This window comes from Meleagris gallopavo, chromosome 14 (assembly GCF_000146605.3).
Source record: "Meleagris gallopavo isolate NT-WF06-2002-E0010 breed Aviagen turkey brand Nicholas breeding stock chromosome 14, Turkey_5.1, whole genome shotgun sequence".
In the NCBI taxonomy this organism is placed as follows: Eukaryota; Metazoa; Chordata; class Aves; order Galliformes; family Phasianidae; genus Meleagris; species Meleagris gallopavo.
Genome location: NC_015024.2, coordinates 1163285 through 1187210, shown reverse-complemented (window position 1 = coordinate 1187210; position 23926 = coordinate 1163285). Strand labels below are relative to the sequence as shown.

Here is a 23926-nt window from a genome sequence, read left to right as displayed (position 1 = left end):
CTGAATGGCAGCACAGCCTTCAGGCGTGTCAACCAATCCTCCCAACTTTGTATCATCAGCAAACTTGCTGAGGGTGGAATGCAGCAAGATGCACAAGGATTCACTGACAGTACTTCTAACACAGGAACACTTATGTGCCATCACGACTTGGTTGTCACTTATTTTCTGCAACATTTGTTGTTAGATACTAAAAATAAATCATGTTTTCTTGGAAGCTCTTCAGAAAAGGGGAGCTTCACAATGCAACACTCTGCATTCCTTCACATGCTGATCTGAAATGCTGATTGAGGCTCCTGTATTATGGCACTGTCCAGCTTCACCTTTGAGCATAATAATAACACCCTTTGTCTATTGATATCCCACCGTAGTTACAGCATGCCTCCATTAAAGTGACATAATTAAACACTAATATTTTAATCTCAGCTACAACAAAGCAGAGGGAAGTTTAAGAATGCAATTTTCAGAATGTGTACCTTATGAAACAAAAATGGCAAACAGTTTTGCTTTGCTTTTTATAACTTATTACTGTATTACTCACGAGTGGTACCATCTCTTGTCAAGCCCTATTTTTAAAGAGAACACAAAAACATGCTGCTCCAGCCCCTGAAAGCATGCTTCAGGTTAGCTTGGCCTGTCAGACCAGATGGCATCTGCCATCAATTTTCAGGCAGATTTTCCAGAAGGTGTCAGATTATATTCCCTCATTACTCTGAACCAGAAACAAGAAGCCGTATGAACAAATGCCTCATTAGGAAGAGAAGACATTTTCACTTTCTCAGTGGATCTCAGAGCCCGCTGACCCTGCGCACAGCAGCAGACAGTAAGCTCAAAGTGAGGACATGCACAGAGAAGCTGATGGGCTTTCTACTTAATATAGGGAAACTTTTGCTGTAGAGAGCAGAAGTGTGTCATCAGTCTGGTACTAGAATCATTCTGTCATGTGAGATATTTTTAAAAGCATGATAATTTGAGATGATCAAAGTTAGTTGAAATAATGACCCACCATCACTGCAATAAAGAATTTTGCTTAATTACAGAGGTAAATTTTGCTGATGTGAGATTGCCAGAAATACACGTAGGCATCAGTCAAATTTCTGATCTGTGTTCCTAAGAATATTCCCAACCAACCATACCCTTCAGACCTATCAGAAAGCTGCTTCTGCTTATGCAAGTGTAAAATATAAAATGAACAGCAGATGTCGTATCTCCACAACCACAATTCAGAGCTGTGACAGCTACTTGGAGCCCGGTCCTGCTGTCACATTTTTTATTACTCTGGCTTACCCGCAGGAAGAATGGGAATTTTCGACCATAAAAACCAACTCTGAAGAATTCAGGTTCCAGGCGCTGCTGTTCCATGATATTATCATAATAGGTAGCTTCCATTTTCTGCAGAGGAAAATGACAGCTGCCATCAGACTCTTAAAACTGCACTTAAAACATGAGACTCTCAAGGTGCATTACAACAAAACATTGCTCTTCTGCATACACACTTTTTCTTTTAATGAGAAGAGTGATATTCTTTCAACAATTAAGATTATTAATTAAACAGTCCATGTGGTGGAGCAGACCATAAAATTACCCAGCTCATTTTACATTTTGAAAGATGACATATGGTCTTTTTTCTGTTGCATTTTAAATAAAACAAGTCTTGCACATAATCTTCTGTGCATTGCAGAACTAAGGGCCAAGCTGAGATTCAGGCCTCTGCTTTAACATCTCGCTCCCCACAGCTCAGAATCTATACTGCTGTCTGAAAAATTGTACCAATTCAATTGGGTTTGCCTTAATTGAGTTGAAGAGAATGAAAAAGGGCAAAACATAATTAAATCTTCTCCAGCTCTGCATACCAGTAATTTTAACATGGAAGAAAAAAGGAGTTTGGAAGGAGGACTTTTATTCAGCTCCAATTATTATTTCTATGGCACTGTGCTGGCACTGCATCAGGAGTGGGATTTCAAACCCTCTTGCCAAAGCGAGTCTCTGAAACGCTCACAAGGATTTCATTATATCCAAAAAGATAGCTTTCTAAAGAGAAGCACCAGTTTGATGTCATTGCTTCCACTGCAGGGAATCCTCACAGCAGCTTTGATACAGAACACTGCGCCAAGGCTTTCTTCTTGGCTTCACACATATTATCTCCTTTTGTAATATGGAGAAAGACCTGAAGTCACTGTGGGAATGTGATAAGTGAGATGAACAGAATAAGGAAAACCTTGTGCAATGGGAAGAAATTCAGTCCAGTTCAGGTCAACACAGATTTAGGGGACTTGAACAGAAAACAGATCACGTACAGGTGAACAAAATGATGAGTTGAACAGGTTCCATTGCTGAGCTGAGACAATCATACCCAGCCCACTGATTAAAGCCAATTAAAAAAGAGGCAAAACAAACAGCTAATTTACTGATGTTTCAGCGTTTCCTGCACACCAGGAGAAAAATTCACGCTGTCCTATTTTAGATGTCTTTGCAAATTCATAAAGGTTATACACAGCAAAACTTTTCTGATTACAGCAATAATGCCACAAATCTCCCCCAACTGCCTCAGGTTTGGTTTTACCAGGGCATCACATCTTTGAAAACTGACAAGAATGCCATAAATGTTTGCCTTTTCCATTCTGTTTCTCCCTTTCCCTACTCTTAAGTCAGCTGATGCAAATAGGTCCTGGATATTTTTGAAATTAAAATGAAATATCAATACATTAAAAAGAAAAGGAAGAAAAAAAGGATGTTTTTTGCAAAAAATATATGTAAAACAGGCAATTGCAGCAGCAAGTCAAGATTTCCTCAAGTGCTGTCCATGTTCACTGCCGACAGACCTAAGACTTACCCCAGTGAGTCCACAACACCACTGAAATGAATCCACCGCTACACTAATGTCAGCTAATGACACCATGGCAAGGGAGTTATTTGTGGTTGGGATTGGTTGGTTGGTTTGTTTTTTAAATTGAGAGTTTTCTGAGAGGTTGGCAGAATTCCCTACTGGAAGAGAGTGTGCTAGGAGAGGAACTGCTGCCACGTACCCGAATCCAGCTGAGGCTCTGGTAGTCGTAGAGACTTTCGTACTGCATGGCCAGCTCTCTGCACAGCGGGATTCCAAACTCCCAGCTCTGCAAAACCAAAGCAAATCACACTCACAGCGACCGGTGTCTTGGAATCAACTAACAGCCAGCTGAGAGGAATACAGGAACTCATTTTAGGCAATTCATTAGGTATGAAATGCCAGGGTGTAAGTGTGAAAATGCAATGTGATGAAACAATCTCCATGAGTATCAGATTGATTCTCTCTTTGAGATGGTAATGAAGGTACATATCCCACTAAAATTACACATATGCTCTTGCTAACAGTTCACTCGGCAGACTGGGAACTTCTCTGGAGAAATATAGCTAACATTTTCTTACTGTTAAATTCCTCTCCCATCCAACAGCTCGGTTTTCTGCACTCCCTGAAGTACAGACTCCTCACAGCTGAGGCCTCTCATTGAATCATAGAATGGCTTTGGTTGGAAGAAACCTCAAGGGTCATGAAGCTCCAACCCCCTGCCACAGGCATGGCTGCCAACCTCTCCATTTAATACCAGCCCAGGCTGCCCAGGGCCCCATCCAACCTGGCCTTGAACACCTCCAGGGATGAACACACCTCTGGAGGGGCATCCACAGCCTCCCTGGGCAGCCATTCCAGCACCTCACCACTCTCACAGTAAAGAACTTTCCCCTGACATTCAACCTAAATCTTTCCTCCTTCAACTTAAAACCATTTCTCCTTGTCCTGCTGTTATCTACCCTTTCAAAGAGCTGACTCCCCTCCTGTCTGTAGGCTTCCTTTAGGTACACAAAGGCTGCAATGAGGTCACCCCGCAGGCTTCTCTTCTCCAGGCTGAACAAGCCCAGCTCCCTCAGCCTGTCTTCATAGGGGAGGTGCTCCAGCCCTCTGAGCATCTTTGCAGCCCCTCCTCTGGACCTTCTACAGTACCTTCCTGTCTTTCTTGCACTGGGGGATGCTCCTTCCTACTGAGAACATGAAACTCTCAAGTAATGGGAAACTTTCAAACACAGAGATACAGCATGCTCAGAACTGACATGCATTTTTGCACTGAGTATTTGTATCCAGAACTGAAAGTAAAACTCACTTATCTTACATTCTGCGTACAGTGAGTCTTTTCTGGCACACCACAGTCAATGCCATCAGAGGTAAGGAAGAAAGAGGCTGAGTTTGGGCATACAAACACGTACAGGGAAAGAAACTCCCTTGTCACTTGTTAGCGCATTTTATACCCTTCAACTGAAATCTCCTCTTCTAGCACTTTAACTTGCACAGATTAGAAATGCCTTGGGGGCTATTTCTCTCCACACTTATGTAAAGGACCTGGAAGCCCCTGGTCTCAGCTGAACCTTTATTAGATTATTTTTATGCATTACTGGATTAATTTGCCTCTCCTCTTTTTAACTGAGACTGTGTTGCAGTGAAAACAAACTTAACCTGTGAGATTATTATCATCGGTTTTACAAAGAGTAATACTGCAAATTATTCTTAATGGTAATTAACAGTAATGATGTAAAAGAATAGTGCTTCATATATGTAGCTTTCCTTCACTTCAAAAAGAGAATCTCTGCACCATTTGATTAAATGCAACGGGCGCCTTGCAGCACTTCCCTTTCTGCACACACACACAGAGCCTGTCCTAATAGCAGAGATGGGCTTGTTGTCTTCCGAAGAGGAAAAACGCAGCGAGTCTAAGAACTCCTATATCAAAAGAAAGGATAATTGGTAAAGGCAAAAAGGAGAAAAAAGTTCCCATCTCTTTTGCTTCTGTAAATCACAAAAGCTTACATTAAGAACTTACTAAGTAAAAGATTCCTTTGGAGTATCTTTGGTACAAGGAAACAATCTCAAAGAGCAGCTCACTGACTGCTTAGAATATAACTTGGGGTTGTGTGATCTCAAATTAACAGCATTTTCACTGTGGCTGTCAGTTCATGATGTACAAACAGATACACCAAATTGTCACTAGCAGCATTATCCAGCTAAGTGTTTTATCTGCAAACACAACTACCCATGCACTCTGCATGCCAATGGGTTTCAGTACAGTTACAGTATCAGCACGCATACTTTCAGTCTTCAGGTGATCCCTATTTACTCAAAAGAATGGAAAAGACAAATCTCTATGTCACCTGGCCAGGAAAAAATGGCTTTCGATACACCGCATAGTAGCAGCCTCACTCCCAAATGGGATGCTGCTGCTAAAGCCTACATAATTCTCTAATCTGTCATCTGGATAGAAGCAGAAAGCTGACTGGCTTTCTTTCAGGTGATCCTAAAGACACGATCTTTTCTTGTTCCTTTTCTGATGTGAATTAAATCAGCAATATATAACCACCATAATATTATATATATATAATATATATCTCGTTTCTATTTACACCAGCTCTTTCACATGTACTCTCATACTATTCCTGTCATCCCAGCTCAGGCTTTCTCTCTTCTTTTCAAATAGATTTCCATGCAGGGAAATTCTAACATACCAGCTGAATATTCTGTTGATAACAATGCAGTGTATAAGTGGAAGAAACCCAAGATACAGATAACTTGTTAGAAAGAGAGTTAGAGATATTTAACAGTAAAGTAGAACAAATTGACATCTGACTCACTGGGATTCCCCTTTTTAAAAATGGTGATTTAATGACTACTGCCTTCACAGTGCAGAAATTGAATGTCCACGTGCTGCACAAGTGCCACTTTCCTCTACAGCATCATCACCTTCCCCTCTCAAATAATTTCCTAATGTCTCCACTGTTACGTTCATTTATTAGTGCTTTCTCTTCTGCTGTCTGATCTGGTCGCATGTTCTGTATTACATCCTTCTCTCTGAAGCAGGTTCATGAGAGTTTTATTGCAGCTGTCTCCTATGACACCAGCAACTCTCATTTGTGATGCTGACTGCACACAGGAGGCACAGATAGAGATAAACAACATTTATGAATGGGAGCCTTTATTTACTCACTTCCCAATGTGCAGATTTCCTTTGGAAGTGTGATTCAAATTAGTGTGCACAAGATAAATTGGTTCAAATGCTTGGAATAGAGCACATGATTTAAAAATGAATTGCTTTGGAAGTGCAGCATTGGATCTCTCACAGACCTGTCTGAAACTGAGGAGAATGCACACCGTGGTGTTGGGAAGGGATTTCAGAATTCTTATCAAGAAAAACTAGCACTGAACTGGGTAGAAGAGAGTTGTGAAGTTCTCAAGCTGCTGTTGTCCAGAAAAAGGATCTGTCAGGTTCAAATAATCCCATTCAATTTCCTTCAACTAGAAAACCTTGAGTCTTAACAGACAAAATGACTGCTGACATCTGCGAAATAGAAAAAATCCTACATTTAAAGTTATGCATCTCCACATGGTCACAAACCGATGAGAAGCACAACGAGAAGGCAGCAGGAAGGAGCATGCAGAGTGAAGGATAGAAGGATCCTGGAGCATCTTATTACTTTCCTGCACAGGGCTGCTCCCAGCAATAGTGAGAACGAGAGCTGCTCAGATGCCCTGGCCATGCCTCTGCTTGCTGTGCTCTGCCTGCACACCCTTCTGTTGTGCATGCCTTGTGCCCTCTGCTTTTCTCTCTCACTGCTGAGAGATCTTCCCATGAACAAGCATAGAATTTTTACACCTTCTCCATGCTGCTCTGACCCTCTTACTTAATGGAAGATACCAGAAGCAGAATAAGAAACTATCTAGATATGCAACAGTATGACAAAGAGCAACACATTCCATTCTTCAGGAACCAGGGAGTGCAAAATACAACCTGCCAGGCACAAGCTAAGCAAACAAGCTTCTGCTTCCTGAGCTGGTCCCTGTTACACAGCAGCAGCAGATCTGGCTTCTCTCCATTTTTCAGAGCCCAAGTGACATATACACTGCTTATGTGGATTAGGTAGTCATTCAGCTACCATTTAAAATAAAGGAGGATTAAAGCACAGCCAAGTAAGTCCAGAAACGCCCAGCACGAAAAAAATCCCCAAGAGGTTAACACTCCAATGTGTTAGGAGATCTATAGCAAAATTAGATCCATCAAGTTTGTACTCACCTTTAATGCTTGTATGGATGGCCTGTTTGTCAAAAACACAAGCTCAATTTCTACATAGCCTCTTTATTATGCTTGGCTAAATCAGGTGGCACAGTACTGCCATATTTACGTAAGTTAATAACTTAATTTTTTAAAGTGCAGTCTTATAAAGCTGTGAAATTTTCTGAAACTAAACAGAGAATGATACGCAGTATTATTAGAGAAGATCAATTTCTGAGCCAAAAAAGATCTCTGGATAATGAATCACTCCCTCAGAAATTGGCCACTCACCCTCACAAGCACAACCTAACTTCTCTGCCATGTTGTGCACAGGACGCTTTGCCAGAAGCAAACTGGAATGTCAACCCCATACGAATGAAATCCCATTTCTATTTAATGCCACTTTCGCTGTCATCATAGGAAAAAACAACCCTGAGGTGCACATACAGATGTTATCTTCCAGTAATATATGCTGGATGGTTTATTTTCCTGGAAAACATTCTGACAACATTCTCACAGATGATCTCACTTCTAATTCTCCCCTCCAAAGCAGAACACAGATACAAGCGACTGCAGCACCCGCCTGCAGTGCTTTGAACAGTTACTCATGGCAGGAGAAGCATACCAAATACAAGGAACTGAAATGCATTCACTCTTTTCTTGTGCAATGGATGAAACTGCACGTTAAGTGAAAGACACTTTAAAATCACAGTGATGCTGAAAAGGCTTTATTATTTTTAACTGTAGGATCTCCTACAGTTACTTCTACCTACAGGATGTTTACTTCAGGAGGTCAGAAACAGAACAAGTCCTTAAATGCAAAGGGAGCTGTAACACAGCACTTTGCACACACATGCTTTTTTAATATATAAATTCAGGAACTGGTGTTCACCAGTCTCTGCCGTGTCAGGAGATCCGAGCTTTGCTCAGGTATAAAACTGCTCCTGGTGGCCTACCTAAACCAGTTCCAAATGTTATGCATAATGAAATACCCACATCCATTTTCTCATCTGTTGTTTTTGTTTTTTTTTTTTGCTCCAAAGAGCCAAGAAGCAATCTGTCAAGTTACTAAATCTTTCAGCACAAATTTACTTCCAGGCTACTGAACTGAAATGATAGCCTTGCAAGCTCTATGTCAGGAAAAGGGAAGGAAGCTGCTGGAAGAGAGAAGAAGTTGGCATACCTTCCCTTTGTTGAAGTAATGGATAATCTTACGGCACAGACCTTCCTTACGTTGCCACTCTGACTGAGATGGGTAATGCAGGAACTCTCTCAGAGGTCTGTCCTCCCACTGAAGCAACTCACAGTACAAAAGCAAAGTAAATGCAGCCTCTGTTGAAAATGCAACCATTGAACACCAAATCAATGATGACAAATCTCTAATAGGTAAAAGATCACAAGCTGCTTCTAAAACACGCTGGAAGTTCTGATGTACTGATGAGAAAATTCAGAAGCATTAGGTTAACATTACATGATTTGATGGCTTAAAATAGCAGCACATGGCTCCTTCTGATAAACCTGACTTTTAGGTACAAATCTGTCGAGTTTCTTTCTCCTAGCTACTTGATTCAAATGCACAGTCAGATACTCAGATGTGCAACACACAGCTGAATGGAGCTGTGTAACACTGAGATGGGGCCTGTCGCTGTAAACACAGCTTGGACAACACAGAATTAGAGTCAGCAGACTTTTAAAGTGCTCCCTACATACACAAGGAAACTTGGGGAATGGTAATACAACAGCGGGCTCGTGATTTTCATTCCTCTGCTGTGATTTTTCAATCAACCTTCCTTGCACAACACTTTTAATACAAAATTCAGGGTGCAAACTAACTGGATGGAATGAGGTGGACCTCAGCTTCTCATCTTTCTAAGTAGCTGATTATAACAACATTTTTCCTAATAAATTCAACAGATAATAGAGAATAAGATTACAAGAATCAAAACCTTTCAGTGGGACTTCAAACAGCCCCTGTTTGGTGCTTGACTAACCTGTGTAGTTCTCAGCCTGTAAGTGCATGTCACACAGCTTGTGGATGTAGCGGATGTACATCTCTTCCTTGTTAATTTCCGATTTATAGAAATTCTGTAAGAGAAAGAGAGCAGTCACTCTCACTGAGAAAGTTCCTTCCTCCACAACAATCAGAGATGCCTCTGTATGTATAATAGTACTGAAAAAAGATTAACATAAAAGGAAAGGACTCATTCTTTTTGTACTCATGCAGATTTAACTCACAATGCTAGAAATTATTTTCAAAGTGAGGGCAGTCCAACATGAAAAAAAAAGGCAAGAAGTTTGTGGGACCTCTATCAAAAAGACCCTCAGAAAGCAGCTGGGGGGAGGTGAGACTTACAGCACCCAGCTCCATGCAGAGCTGGACCACAGGTCCCAGAAGGTCCTCCTAAGCTCTGTCATTACATCCTGCCTGCCCTTAGATCCTGCACCTTGCCTGACACACATTCCTACCCAATCTTCCCCACCCCAGCGTCAGTTACACTGCACAAGGAAATAAAGGAAACATCTTTACCATAAGGTTAACAGTGCAACCGATTTTCTTGTTCTCTGTTTCATCGCCTTTCATACAGTCCCTAAAAAGGCAGAGGAATGTTACAACACACATCTGAAAGATTTCCTTTTGAAAAAAGAAAAAAAAAGAGACAAAACTTTCAAAGAAGACACAGCAAACTTTTCTGAGAGCCATGCTGTCAGCTAGTTGGTGGCTGGAATCCACAAAGTGTCAAAACTGATCAGCACAGCTCTCCACTTCACAGCCCTGTATGGGACTCGCAAACTGCCCCAACAATTATTACACATTTAGTCTGGGCAGTTCCACATTTTGATGCAGTTCCCTATTTTGTTCTGCTCTGGGACTGAAATATTCTGCTGCTTATTGAAACTATATTAAAAAACTGTTATCTGTTCCTGTACTAAGCATGAAAATGAGTATCTGTGTAACAAAGCTGCACTGATAGTTGCACCAAAAAGAAAGTCAGCTCCCTCACACTCTCTTTTGACATGTCTCAGATATCTGGTCTTGCTTAGATTTACAGCAGCTGCTGTCAGGAAAAGAAAGAGCAGGTCTGATCAAACTGGTCAGGAGAACAAAAAGAACAAACTAAAAAGTGCAGTGAAGTATTTGTGATTGCCCAATATCCACTCCCAGTTTTCACCTCCACTGAGTAGCAGAAGAACCAAATAAATATTGGAACTCATCAGCAGGATACAGATAAAAACACATGGGTGAGTTCTAAGAGTTTCTAATTGCCAACTGTTCTACAAAAACAACTCTGAGTGTATGTGTATCTAACATGGTGTATATAATATTTTATATATAATGTATGATACTACATACATCAATATCTATATGTATATACATATATACTTGTGAGGATGAACAACTTTCTTCACCTCTGCTATTTAACAGGAATGATCTGCCAAGAAGAAGAGCCAGGGCTCTTTGCTTTTCACTTGGAGCCTTGCAGCACTGAGTTAGACATACTTATACAACGCTTCCCTGATGGGTGCAGCTTGATAAACAATGGAAACGCTCTCTGTACACGATAAATTTGGTACTACCTCTTCACAAACTTCTTATACACACACTGAGGACACATAACACTGCTGTCAGATACCTGTAGTCCAGCAGGCGCTCCATGAGGCGAGTTACCGATGTAACAAAAGAGATTCCAGTCTCTCGCCACGTCTCCTGCTCAATCTTCTCCAGCAAACTGTGCAGAGATGAAAAGACAGCAAATGAGGCTTCTGCAGAACCAGTGCTGTGCATGCAGGCAGTCATGGACAACTTGGTTCCTTCCTCATGAAACAAACGCACAGAATGACTGTCTTACCTGGGATAAGGCCCAAAGAGCTGGGTTCTACTCCAGGCAGCATGAAGCAAAGAGAAGGAAATTACAGAATTGACAGGAAAAGGAAAAATACCCTCATAATGCTGTGTAAAATGTGTGAAAGAGAGCACTGCTCAGAGCTACAACTAATTGCTGCGCTGTTACCTGCAACTTCTCTAACAGCACACAGAAGTTGGGAGTCTGAACCTAAAGCAAATTAATCTGCTCATTCTCACATAAATTTTGGTCTCTCGTGAGCAACCAAACAACGTCACATCACAATTTATTTAAACTGTACATAAACAAAAGCAATCATTTTCTGATCAGCTAGGCAGTACATGGAGAATCTCAGTGAGGTGGCTGAAGAATGAGAAAAGGCCCAAGTAAAAACACTCAAAATTGTTTGCAAAAAAATGGGAAAGGAAAGCTGGTATCCTGGGCCTGAAACAGATCTCTTGTCAAAGAACTTGCCACTTCTGTACTGGCAAGAGGAAAGAGAAACTGTTGGGTGTGTTCTCAGAGGATGATTTCCACCCTGAGGACCCGATTCCCACTTCAGCAGAACAGCTGAGACATGGAAGTCAGCATCAACTGTTTATTTCACTTCGTGAGAAAAGAGCTGAAATCTACCATTCTGTGGAATTGCTCCCTCAGAGCTCACAGTACTCAGAAAATACAGTACAAATACAAACTCAGAGGCTGCTGGACTTCAACTTCAAGGTTGTATTTCTTGGCAATACAACCACTATCACTTATAAATACGTCAAACTGTAGTCCCTAATTCTTAACATTTCAGGTTACACGTGCCTTCAGGAGGAGCAAGTGAAAAGCAGAACATTCCCCTTGCCAAGTAAATAAAAGAACAAAGACATTTTCTTTTTTATTTCTAAAGCATATATTTTTTCTCTGTACAACACTTGAAATGCCAGACTTCCCAAGGTTGAATATCACAAACCAAAAGTGAATACGTTTACTTGCTTTCTGTGGAAAGCATACATATGGGCAGGCTTATCCATCCTGACAGTAAATGAGTGAAGAAATGTGAACGAAAAAATACAAAGCTTTATGCCTCAAACTGCCTGCACATTGCTGGGGGACACATAAAATGGTCTGAATATAGAATCACAGAATCATCTAGGTTGACAAAGATCTTCAAGGTCACCACCTTCAAGGTGACCTCGGCCTTGACCTGCCACCAACCTGATCTACTGAATCCCACCACCAAACCACACCCCTCAGCACCACATCCATACCTTAAGCACTTCCTGGCACGGGACCCCACCACTGCCCTAGGCAGCCCGTTACAGTGCTTTCCAACCTCTACATGAAGGAATTATCCCTAAAATCCAATCTAAACCTCTCCTGATGCAACTCGAGGCAGTTTTCCTCATGTTCTATCACTTGTCACCTGAGAAGAGAGACTGATGCCCACCTTGCTACAACCTCCTTTCAGACATTTATAGAATGATGTGGTCTCCCGTCAGCCTCCCTTTCTGCAGGCTAAACAACCTCAGTTCCCTCAGCTGCTCCTCATAAGTCCTGCCTTCTAGTCCCACCACTAGCTCTTCTCTGAATATCTTCCAGCAACTCACCATCTTATCGCAGTGAGAGGCACAAAACTGAACACAGTACTCAAGGGACAACCCCTTTCCTAGTCCTGCTGGCCATACTACTTCTGATATAGGCTCCGTTCCTTAAGGGTAAGGACTTCTCTGCTTTTCTGGTCCCCACTAGAGTGCCTCGTATTTATTTTTGTAACACTCCAGGAATTTCCTAAACCATTTCCAATCCACTTTACTGAGCTTTAGCAAACACCTGGGAATCTGAAGTCTGCCCTGACTAGCCCCTCACTAAGGGCTTAGCATACTGCTAAGTGAAAAGAAAGGCATCTCCAGCAAATCAATTTTTTACAGAACAATGATAACAACTTACCTGCACAGCCTGCTATTGGATTGTACGGAAGACAGACACAGAATGATACAGTTTTATCTTCTCAGAGTTAGCATGACAGAGCTCTGTTTCACTGAGAGCCATGTCACGAAAACCTGCCAGAGTGCCCTTTACCACATTCTCTGAAGATCAGCACTGGAGCTGCTACTGCAGCACAGATGACTGCTTTGACTGCTTCAGTGACCACACAAAACACAGAGTGAGCAGAAACTGGCATGACTTACAGGAGGCTGAAGAGTTCTCTGTAGTTCTCATCACCTTTTCCTTCGGATACCAGGCTGTCCAGCTTATCGATCAACTCAGCTTCCACCTGGATGAGAAGTTCCAAACTGGTTACAAATCAGCTGCTCGTGTACATGATGAGTTCCAAATGCTAAGAGGACTGGAAGAACATTTTATTTCTCATGCCCAGGAGCCTTCCCACTTCTGTGCATGAGCAATTTATTTCTCTGTAGCTCAGTTAAATGGAAACACTTTTCTTATTTTTCAATGAAATAGAAGGGCTAGAATAAAATTATCCATTTGCCTATCAGAGTCTAAATGAACATCCCAGGGGAGGTAACACTGCTTCTTCCCAGGAGTTTCTGATGTTCTTTCTCTTATCAAACAAATCACTCTGAAAACAATTTCTGTGAGCAAATACATCAAACAAACGACATCCTGTGTCAAAATCAGAATACCCATGCAGAGAAACTAATTTATCACCACTAGTCTGCTGTGATGGTTCTGCTGGTAGGTAACTGACTTTCAATCACTGAGACACAATTACACTGGAAGATTTGTTCATTAAACTCAGTTTTATCAGACTTCTCTATGATTACGTGATGCATTTCTTTTTCACACATGTACAGGGACAGAACAGTATTATTATGCCTCTCTTCCTTTACAAAGGTTATGAATACACATTCATTTTACACATTTATGGAGTCTAGTGCTCCATAATCAAGTTTGATATCAGATATTCCAATAAAATTGCTTTAAGTGCAGAATTCAACATATCTAATATTAAAGGATTTTTTTTGTGTGTGTATTCTTGGAAGACTGAAAGAAAACATGCTTTCAATACTAATGAAGATAGAGGTTTCCAAAGGTTGAAGTGGGTTGTAGAAACGCTGCATGTTTTTAATTAACCATGAGCATAGTTTGAATTCCTTTGATTTTTAGCCGCCAAATTGCAAAGGAAGGAAAGATGAGAAGGAAGAGCAGATCACTCAGAGACACACAGATGGCACTGGTGCTCCTGTTACTGAAATCATTAAAAGGAGTCATGATTTAGTCCACAAGCCAGACTGCACTGCTATGTCCTACTGCATAAAAAAATTACCTTGTTAAAACGAACTACCAGAAAAAAAAGTAAGAAAAAGCACGAAAATGGATTTCCTGGATTTCTGTATTTTTGAAGACTAAATTGGTTGTTAGAAATGTCAACCAAACATCAAAATTAAAACAAAAAACCAAACAAATGCCCTTTGTTCATGAGCTACAATAACTAGTCCAAAAACTCTGGTGCATCTGTCCAACTGTCTAGCTTTATACTGGACAAAAAATGACTTCTGGCTTTGAGCTGCTAGTAAGATTTAATCATCTTGTACTGTTTAATTGTTATGTTTAAGAAAGATTTTTGTGGCTGTAGCGTAGAACACATCAGTGAGTATAAAAATTAAATGGTTATGAAGAGTTCATCTTTGATGCAGAAAGTATAATCAGATCCAGGAACTAGAAGATGACTGTGGGTACTTCTAACTGCAAATGCCAGAGCAGAAACTGTTCCGTTGTTATGTTAATACAGCACCTACAGCAAAAAGAGCACCGCAATCAAATGTCACCATAATAATAGCAGTAGCAGTAGAAATAATAATCAAGAGAGCTGAAGAGGAAAAAAACTCCACAGAAGCCTTTGGTAATACTCTTCCACATCGTTTTTAATGAATCAGGTTAAGGAAAAGGTCTGTATCTCTCCTGGGATGACAGACTGGAACCGGCATTTTAATATCACAGTAACTATGATAATTTAAATACAAAGTCAAACAATTTCTAGACATGGTTTGCATTGTGTGACTGTCTGGTAGAATTGTCAGAGCACCTATCTGCAGGCCCTTGCCACCTGCATGGACCCAAACACAACAATAAAGCCCTGTCACCTGAGGATCCATTCCAAGCTTATCCTTTGTTACCCACACTTTGAACTTCCAAGATCTGTTTTACAGTGGAAAATTTACACTAATCTCTGATCATGACTGGGCAACAAAACAAGCACTCTCCTGGCTGCTCTGCAATCACAGCTCACGGGATGTGCCAGCAAAGGAACTTCTGTTGGGCTCAACCATTCCAGCAGAGTGGCTATAACTTCTCCAAGAATATTCAGTCACAAAATCTGTTTCAAAACACGGTATAATTATTTAGTTACACAATACTGTTTTCTGGCTGGAAACTGAATACAGAGAAGTAAAGGCCAACAATACTGGCTGAACTGTTAAGTCGTTATTTCTGGTTTGCAGTGTGACTCATTTCATGGCTGACAAGCTGTGTGGAAACCAATGAACGGTGAGCCCAGCACTTCAGAAATTATTTCCCCTTTCTCATCGCTCTTTTCTACATTCAGAGGAAATGCAGCTTGCTGTTAAGTGCGCTGCTTAAATAATCCTGAGTAGCCTGTAATAGTTTTGTGAGCCATGCTTCAAATGTATTATTTTTATGTATTTGCATGACAACATCTTCGTCCCTATCGGATGTGGATCAACAGATATGTATTCCTTGCTTCTAACTGGGTGCTGCAAGCACATGAACTGTCCATGACTACCTATGACTGGGAAGCTGCCTCACCTGTTTGAAGTTGCCATTTTTTCTCTGCTCCCAGTCCATCATGTCATGGAAGATGGGAATCATGATATTCCGGACTTCTGGCTGTGGGACGAGTGTCACACCAAGAAAGGGGCCAATCATTCCCGGAATAAAGTGAATCTTATGCTCCCCTGTACAATACAAAGCAATGGTGATTAAATAAAAGCCTTTGTTCTCTGTCGCTGAGATGAAGAGGTGCCTCTCCAAGAGTGACAGTATCAGGCCCAATATAAAATCATAGGCACAAACATGAAGAATGCTAAGGCATACTTTTCCTAAACAGACTGAAACAACAGCATTTGCTTTATGCCATTCCCTGCAGAGCCCCCAGGATTTTTAAATTCACTACAAAAGCCTTCAGCAAAAATTGTTGGTGCATTTCACTTGCAGGGGAATTCAAATTGTTAAAACCAACTAAATTAAAATATACTATCCAGGGGAAAAGAGACCACAGGCATTTCCAATTTATGAAGGAAAATATTTTGAAAAGATTGGCGAAAACCACTCTATTTCACAGAACATACTTCGATTTCAAAGAACCACAGAGCTCTTCATCCTTGGTGCTATAGGAGCCATGGTTCTGTAACTGACCTTGACTTAGATCAAAACAGCACTGCTTCTCAGCAACAGGAACACAAGACATTTTGCTAACAATGTACTCTGTGGTCTGCTTACTGTGCAGTTGCAGAGAACAAATCAAAACAGCCATATTTTGAACAACTGCCAGTGATAAATATCTCTACATCTGTAAGAGGCTTCTTCCTTCCTACTTGAATTTTTCTCCACAGTTTTTCAGTTACTCAATCTCCAATATATTGGAAAGTCTCCTTTTTCCTACACAATGTTTCAAAACTGGCAGCATCACCTTAGCTGTGAGAGATGGTCAGGTTTACTCAGTTTTTCGCATTAAGATTTTTTTCTTTTCACTTCTACAGTTATCTTCCTGATCATCAAATTTGTTTCCATTGTTCTGCTGTTCTGCAGAAAGTGGAGCCAGAACAACTGTTCCAGAACCAAGGGCAAGTATGGAAAACTTGCAGCCTAGTATAAACCCCTTTCCATTACTGAAGATTCTTCTGTATTTCCTCAAAAAGCACTTTGCTGGTTTTATTTATGGCATTTTACAGGTAGCTCCCATCCAGCTCATTATCAACTCAATACATTTGTGGTCTACATATATAATGATAATAGTTGTCTGTTTGAATATACTACCTGCTTGCAGTAACATTACCATTATTCCACTGGATTTGCATCATTCCTTTGCCCCCTTAATGATTTAAGCATTCTCAGAACCTTGCATAATCTGTGATCTCTACCAGCACCTTTTTCTCATTCTCCTGTAGAATACCATATGCTTCCTTTGTCCTCCAATGTTTCCATAGATGTTCATTTTCATCCCCAATACAGACAGGATGCTGGTCTAGCTAGACTTGCTCTCACCTAGTAAAGATTTTATTTGGTTGCTGTATTACTAAAATCCTGAACTACTTAAACCCAAGACTGCTGCAGGGCGCTAGATTTCATCTAGTCCTAGATGAAAATTCTCCATTTACCTTTTGAGACTTGTGGTGATATATATTTTCTCCATTGTGAAACTTCTTTATCAAAATACATTAAGAAAAGGTGAACTGTAGAAGTTGAAATTTTATCACAACCTCTTATCCACTTATTGTGGATAAGACTTATTGTGGATAAGACTTTTCAGTTTGGGGTTATTTTTAAGCAGTAATGTATAATTCGTTATTATATGCACATCAGATCACTGAAGAAGACTCAAAAAAAAAAAAAAGAACCTTTATTGTATGTCATTTCCAGGCATTAGAACCAAACATCTGCAGCTACAATTTCCTACCACAACTTCAGCTTTGAATCATCTCCAAATGTATAAAATTAATTACACCAGTGAAAATGTAAATATCTGCTCTACAGTCTGGAATGGGAGAGGGATGTCAAAGAACATCTCCATATGAAGATCTAGACTGCATTGGGATCAGAAAAAGGTGATTTTGTATTTGCAGATACATAAAAACTGTCATTGATTATGTCAAACCAAAGCCTTCCACGGTTGTATTTGAGTAGAAAGTATTTAAATTGGTCGGAATGCACTACTTCAAATGAAGATGTTGCAGAAAAGGATTTTTGGTAGAAGAGAAATCCTTCCTGGTTTTACAGATGCTAAGAGAAAGTACTGTGCGATGCTAAAAAAAAAAAAAAATATCAAAATTCTAACGGCTCAGGAGTTACCTCAGCTTCAATTATTAGGACAGAGAATGAAGAGTCATACCTAGGTTCTGCCACATGCTGAAGAGCTCATATGCCATCATCACTCTCATATCACCATATCTGAAAGAGAAGAGATAGATAACTGCCTAACAGGAAAAAAATAAACCTCAAAAGTCAGAGATGTTAAAAAAGACTACAATAGTTTAACTGGAAAGAACCTACAAAAATCATCAAGTCCAACTTTGTGGCTAACCAAAACTCAGAGCACTTAAGGGCACTATTCAACCATCTCCAACATAGAGAGGCTTGGAGGCATCAACTTCATTCACATTAAATTCACATTCAAGCCAACATAAAAATAACAAACAAATGACTTATCACAGAGCACTATATTAGGAGATCTACTTATGTGGAGCACTTCCACATCCCAACTTCCAGAATAAATCACAGAGACCTGTGGTAGAGAAAAAAGTTTCAGTTTTTCAGGTGGCAGAAAAGACTGGGAAGCCAATAAAAGATCTTCTTACTTATCTAGTATCTTCTTTCTCTTAGCTGGTGTGGCATTTTCTAATTGGAGGCTTGGCTGGTTTATGAACAGCACTGCCAGGCTGAAATAAGAATTCCACACCTGTAAAACAGGAAGGAAGTTTTGTAATCTTACATTCCAAGGAATAAGTTTTAACAAGCATAGGAAGACACCATAGGATAGTTTAGGCTGGTAGGGACCTCAGAGATCATCTAGCTCCAAACACTACCCACTGCATCAGGTTACTGAAAGCTCCCTCCAGCCTGGCCTTGGAAACCTCCAGGGATGGGCAGCTTTTCTGGGCAATCTGTTCCAGTGCCCCGCTGTCCCCTGCCTAAAGATTCTCCTCCTAACTTCTACTCACCTCTCCCCTCTTTCAGTTCAACACTGTTCTCCCTTCTCTTATCACTATTGCCACACAATGTTCCTTTGTAGATAGGATCCTTTTGTAACCTAAATGTAATGTAATCCAATATATTGCTTAAACTCTGGGATACAAAACACATTAGGATTCCAATGGATAGGAAATAAAGTTAAAGAGGCTAACTCTTAGCACCAATGTTCAAAAACAACTAAACCTGATTACTTCAACAAAGTTTATATTGTTCATTGTCTCAAGGCTAACCAGATTTTATCCATCAAGAAACAGAGATTACATAATACTGTGAATGACAGTCCTATAATTTAGTGTCTTTTCCCAAAGAAATTAGTCTTATGCAATCATACTATGCACATGTGCAAAGGCACACGTCTGGCTGCTCTTCCTTAGTAACACCAAACTTGTTATCTGCAATCTGTGAATCTGTTATCAGGCAATATGGAAAACACTCTTAAGATAGCGTATTCCTCCAAGGTTTAAGTCTACAGCCAGAGAGGGAGACCCCTGGGAGAGGAAGATTATGCAGAGCCCAACTTCAGGGAAAGCACTGCCTGAATCCATATTTTATGATCCTTGGATTTGTAAGACAACAGCTTCATTAGCTCTTCTGCTTAAGTAAATATCTGTTTCCTTTGCAAAGGGCTTCATTTGCCTGATCTGAGCGTTCTGTTCTACTTCCCTCAATCCAGAGAAGTTCTCTTATCGATTAGATCATCTTCCTCAAAATCAAACAAATGCTGCAAATTTAACCAGCAAATACAGAGAGCAGCTCTTGTTCCTTTGGTGCTACTAGTTTAAAAGGATGTCACAACATATTCTCAGTATCAATCCTTACTTTAAAGTCGAAGTCCGTTTCTGTGAAATTCTTGTGCAGTGCAGAAGACAGGTACTGAACTGTTGTAACTATGATACTGCAGTCAAAAAAAGACAAGAAAAGAGGAAACATTTGAATCTGAAGTATAAATCACACTACAGTACTGCATGTGTTGATTCCACTACACACACAGACATGCATTCTTCATGGAATTACTGCAACTAAAACTTGTTAGAAGTCACTTACCTTTCTATGTTTTTATCAGCAGCCTGTAGTATGTTATAAAGGGTAAAGAACCTTCATCATTATTGCAATTTGGGGAATTTACACACGAGTTTTTAAAACTGTGTATTGTATGGCTGAGCCATATCACCTGAAGTGAAACAAAAGAATACGCCTGGTTTTCTTTTGTTTTAACAGAAATGGTTGGAGTTTTTTTCCCCCCAAAAAAGCAACTTAAGATGCTTGAGCTGCTTTAATTCTTGCCTATACAACAGTACTATATCTGTCACACAATAATACATCTTTGAGTATTTCTGCATTTCTCAACACTGCCCCTCTCCCTCCCACCGCTATTTGGGACAGGAGGTGGCTATAAGGACACTTCAGTGCAAAACAATCAAGCTGTGCAATAAATTCAGGAATTCATAGCACGTAGATATAGCTTCAGCAACATTAAAAAACAACAGCAAATCTCTGATCCACATGCACACCATACCTCTAAAAGCACTGCTAAACATATTTATCTTAGCCTAAGAATTTAGAACAAAATATCTTTTCTTACAAACGCCATTTAATCTGAGATCCTGAATTACTGAGATCCACTCCTTTCACTTTTCATTGTGCTGTGAACTCACAGAGCCCGACACACTGACCAGGACACGTTCCTGTAATGGGAACCCCTCCAGTTCTCAGCTGGTAGTAACTCGATAGCTAGTTTATCTACACAACAAGAAACTAGCAAATAGTTCCAGACACTGCTACCATTTCAGACTGTGGTACTTAACTGAAGAAAGAACGATTAAAAAAAATTAAGAATTAAAATGGCCACTGACAACTCAACTGAAAAATAAATTTCTGCAATGTGCATGGTAACATTGCTGAGGTCTAATCCTCTTCTTCTAACGTACCTGAGTGCTTCTAGGTAGGGTAAAGATGGCTGTTTGTGCCACTCTTATCCTTACTGCAGCTACTTCAAGCTTTGGGTTTAAACCTCTAATTTTTCACACCTTTGCATATTGGTAGACTATAACAAACAGAACGACAACTATAAGTCCCAGTTTGGTCCAATGTGTCAAAATAAAGGAAAAACTGGGATAAGTACTGCAGGGTTCTGTCTTGATCACAACATTTCAACCTGATGAAACACAATGCATCACATTTTGAGTGCTAGAAGAAAAAAAATCTGATATAGAATGACAGAAGTTTATACCTGCTTCTCTACTTACTTGCTGGTGAGCAACCTCATCACCATCCAGTCTCGAGGAAAGACACTCATTTTCATGAGGTTCCGAAATACACAGAAAATCTTCAGGAGGAACTCCTATTGCATAGGTAAAAAAAAAAAAGAAAAAAGTCATTAGCACTGAAGATCTGTGTTCTTGATTACAAGCAGTTGTTCATCTCAGCATGCTCCATTTGAGCACTAGGCCATTCATGTGAAAACATGGTAAAAACAAATACAAATATTGCTTTATTTGCATCTAATATGTACTGATTGGGTTGTAGCTGTTAAAATCTTAACTTTTACAGTGAGACAAAAATTTTCCTTATGAGTATAATGTACAAGGGCTGCTCTGAAAGTAAAGCCACCTATTTTGATAGGCATGGCAGTGGTAAGAGGGCAGTATCTGAAGGAAAAGGTAAGGAGGTAACACATTTTATTAGATGAACTGATAGCTGGAAAAAAAAAAGTTGGAGATAATAGCAACCTGTCATGCTGCTGAGCATTTCCTTAGTATTCATTCTTACGGCTGTAAGGACAAATTTTAATCCAATCACAAATCTTTGTGTTGGTTTAACATATGAATGATATTTTTAAAACTATCTAAACTATATTTAATGAGAATTAATATTATTTAATTTATCAAATTATTTTCCTATGAGCAATTCAATTATCTGAAAGGTAATAATCTCAAGTAACTATCAACCTGAGATACACTGAACCCTGCTACCAGGAGGCAAGAATTCCTCTATCACAAATCTATCTTCCTGATTTATTCAGCCTCTCTATATGCATATGATCTAAAAAGACTATTCGGGAAGGACTTCTTACTGCTTCTCCTTCACAGTTGTTAAGGCAACATAAGTTCCTGCCACATCACACTCTTCTCATCGTTTCTATTTTATTAAGTGCCATGTTAATCAAAAGCAGGCTATATAAAATCTTATCTTTATTAATAAAGTTATTCTGCCTCTTAAATAGACCGTTGTCTGAGATATTCCTGTTTCCTACAGAAGATGAGACAAAAAGTTGGTCTCTGTTGCTTTGAGAGGTGCCATTTCAAAATGACAGTGACAAAAAAGCCACCTGAGAGGTCTGTGCCCCTCATCAACCACAAGATCATCAAAAGCCATAACTGAAGTTAATGGTCAGAAATTTGAGAAGGGTGCATAAAGTCAAGTAGCAAGATTGCTACTTTTCCAAGAAAGGTTCCATTTGCTAGAGACATTTGTATCCCAAAACAGGTTTGAAACATTCTTTTGACACAACATCTATTATCATAAGAGGGAAAGGAAGATTTATAAAACCAGAGTGCCAGAGAATGGGAATGATTAGCAGAACAAGTAAAGCTTGAGGGATTCCCTCTGCTTTCTCATTCTGAGTGAGTGACCCTACAAACATCATGTTCTGCTGTACCTTTAGTTCATCCTTGCTTTGGAAGTTGTCCAGTAAGTGCTGGAAATGAGTGTCTGACATCTGACGAAGCAAAGATAAAAGACAGGACACGTATTCTCCCTGTTGACCAAATGAGAAATTCTTTAGATCAGACAATCTGAAATTCTGTGCATATAAAACGCAACTTGGGGTAAGGTATAAAGGGAGGGGTCTGAAATGGCCCCATGCCTATGAGAGGGAAAGCTATCATGCATAGAAATTAAAAATACTGCATGTTAACAGTTCTGGAATGACTCTTAATATATGGGAATACATCTCTTATAGACCTACCACAAGTGCTGTTTTTACATGGATTTTAACAAACGTTGTAGTCTAAACAAAAATCATTTAAAATCATTAATACAGACATTACAGAATTTCTCTCCAAGCATGCAGTTCTTGACAATCACCTTCTCAGTTACGTGCCTAACAAAGGTGTGACTGCTGCTCATGCGGGCATACCAGGAATAATTTAAACAAATATGCTGAGGTACTGAAAACAGCATAGTGATAACAGCACAGGATCAGTACAGGCTACCAACAGTGTTGGAATCTTGTGAATATTTGGCTTATTAGTGCTCACCAAGCTACCTGTTGTCAATAGCTACAATATTAACATTTCCATTAAGATACTCTGAACGTAGCTTGGGTAAGCCTATGTGAGTTACAATTACATTTCTGGCCTGCAAAGCAGATGCACCCTGACCAGTTACCACAGTATCCCAAAGTGTTTTCCAAAGATGGGCTCCCCCATTTTACATATCTGAAAGTAAAGCACAGAGAAGTTAAGCCGTTTGTCCAAGATACTGAGTATGGCAGTGGCAAGAAAGTAAGGAGTATGTCTTCTAACTGCCACTTCCTGTGAAACATGCAAGCTGCTTTCTAATCAGTATCTAAAAAAGACTACACCTACTGCCGTGCTGTCAAATGCAAACTCAGGAACAAATATGGGGGTAATCTGAACTTGGGATTTTCCTCTTCGTTTTTATTGATTCTTAAATCAATAGATGCTCAAGCATCTACCTGGAAGCTTTGAAATGGGGTGAACTTTTACAGGGCTGAACTTCATTAAGAAAAAAGGCATGCTCTTGCATGTATGGAGCATGTGATAAATGACATTAAGTTAAAAAGCAAAAGTTAAAGGAAGATGAGATGTCACTGGATGCTGTAAAATCTATTAAATGTCTTGTTCTTTATCAGGGTTTTTCTTCAATCTTTCTATAAAATAGAAAGATACCATCTTTTCACTCGTGTGAAAAATGTGCCTTAGTGTTTGCCTGCCTCTGAGTTTCAGCCATTTGACAAAAAATCAAGACTAGAACAGAGATGTTCTGTAAAAAAGTTTAGCATCACACATCGTACAAAAGCTGTGTTAAGAGATTCTACCAAGGCTAAAGTAGCAAGGG

The 23926-nt window shown here is 39.9% G+C and overlaps 1 protein-coding gene across 1 annotated transcript in view; it reads right to left on the bottom strand.

Moving 5' to 3' along the window:
* Positions 1-1107: 1107 nt before the first annotated feature.
* LOC100545181 (dedicator of cytokinesis protein 3) overlaps positions 1108-23926 on the bottom strand; it is a 49080-nt gene continuing 26261 nt past the window's right edge. The window contains exons 13-26 of the mRNA XM_031555496.1: positions 22503-22601; positions 21091-21185; positions 19664-19739; positions 18451-18551; positions 17985-18043; positions 15683-15831; positions 13084-13169; positions 10913-10939; positions 10697-10792; positions 9592-9652; positions 9056-9149; positions 8248-8396; positions 3024-3110; positions 1108-1389 (exon numbers count right to left, since the gene is read on the bottom strand). Of these exons, the coding sequence (XP_031411356.1) occupies positions 1108-1389; positions 3024-3110; positions 8248-8396; positions 9056-9149; positions 9592-9652; positions 10697-10792; positions 10913-10939; positions 13084-13169; positions 15683-15831; positions 17985-18043; positions 18451-18551; positions 19664-19739; positions 21091-21185; positions 22503-22601 (1461 nt within the window). The remainder of the gene's footprint in view (positions 1390-3023; positions 3111-8247; positions 8397-9055; positions 9150-9591; positions 9653-10696; positions 10793-10912; positions 10940-13083; positions 13170-15682; positions 15832-17984; positions 18044-18450; positions 18552-19663; positions 19740-21090; positions 21186-22502; positions 22602-23926) is intronic.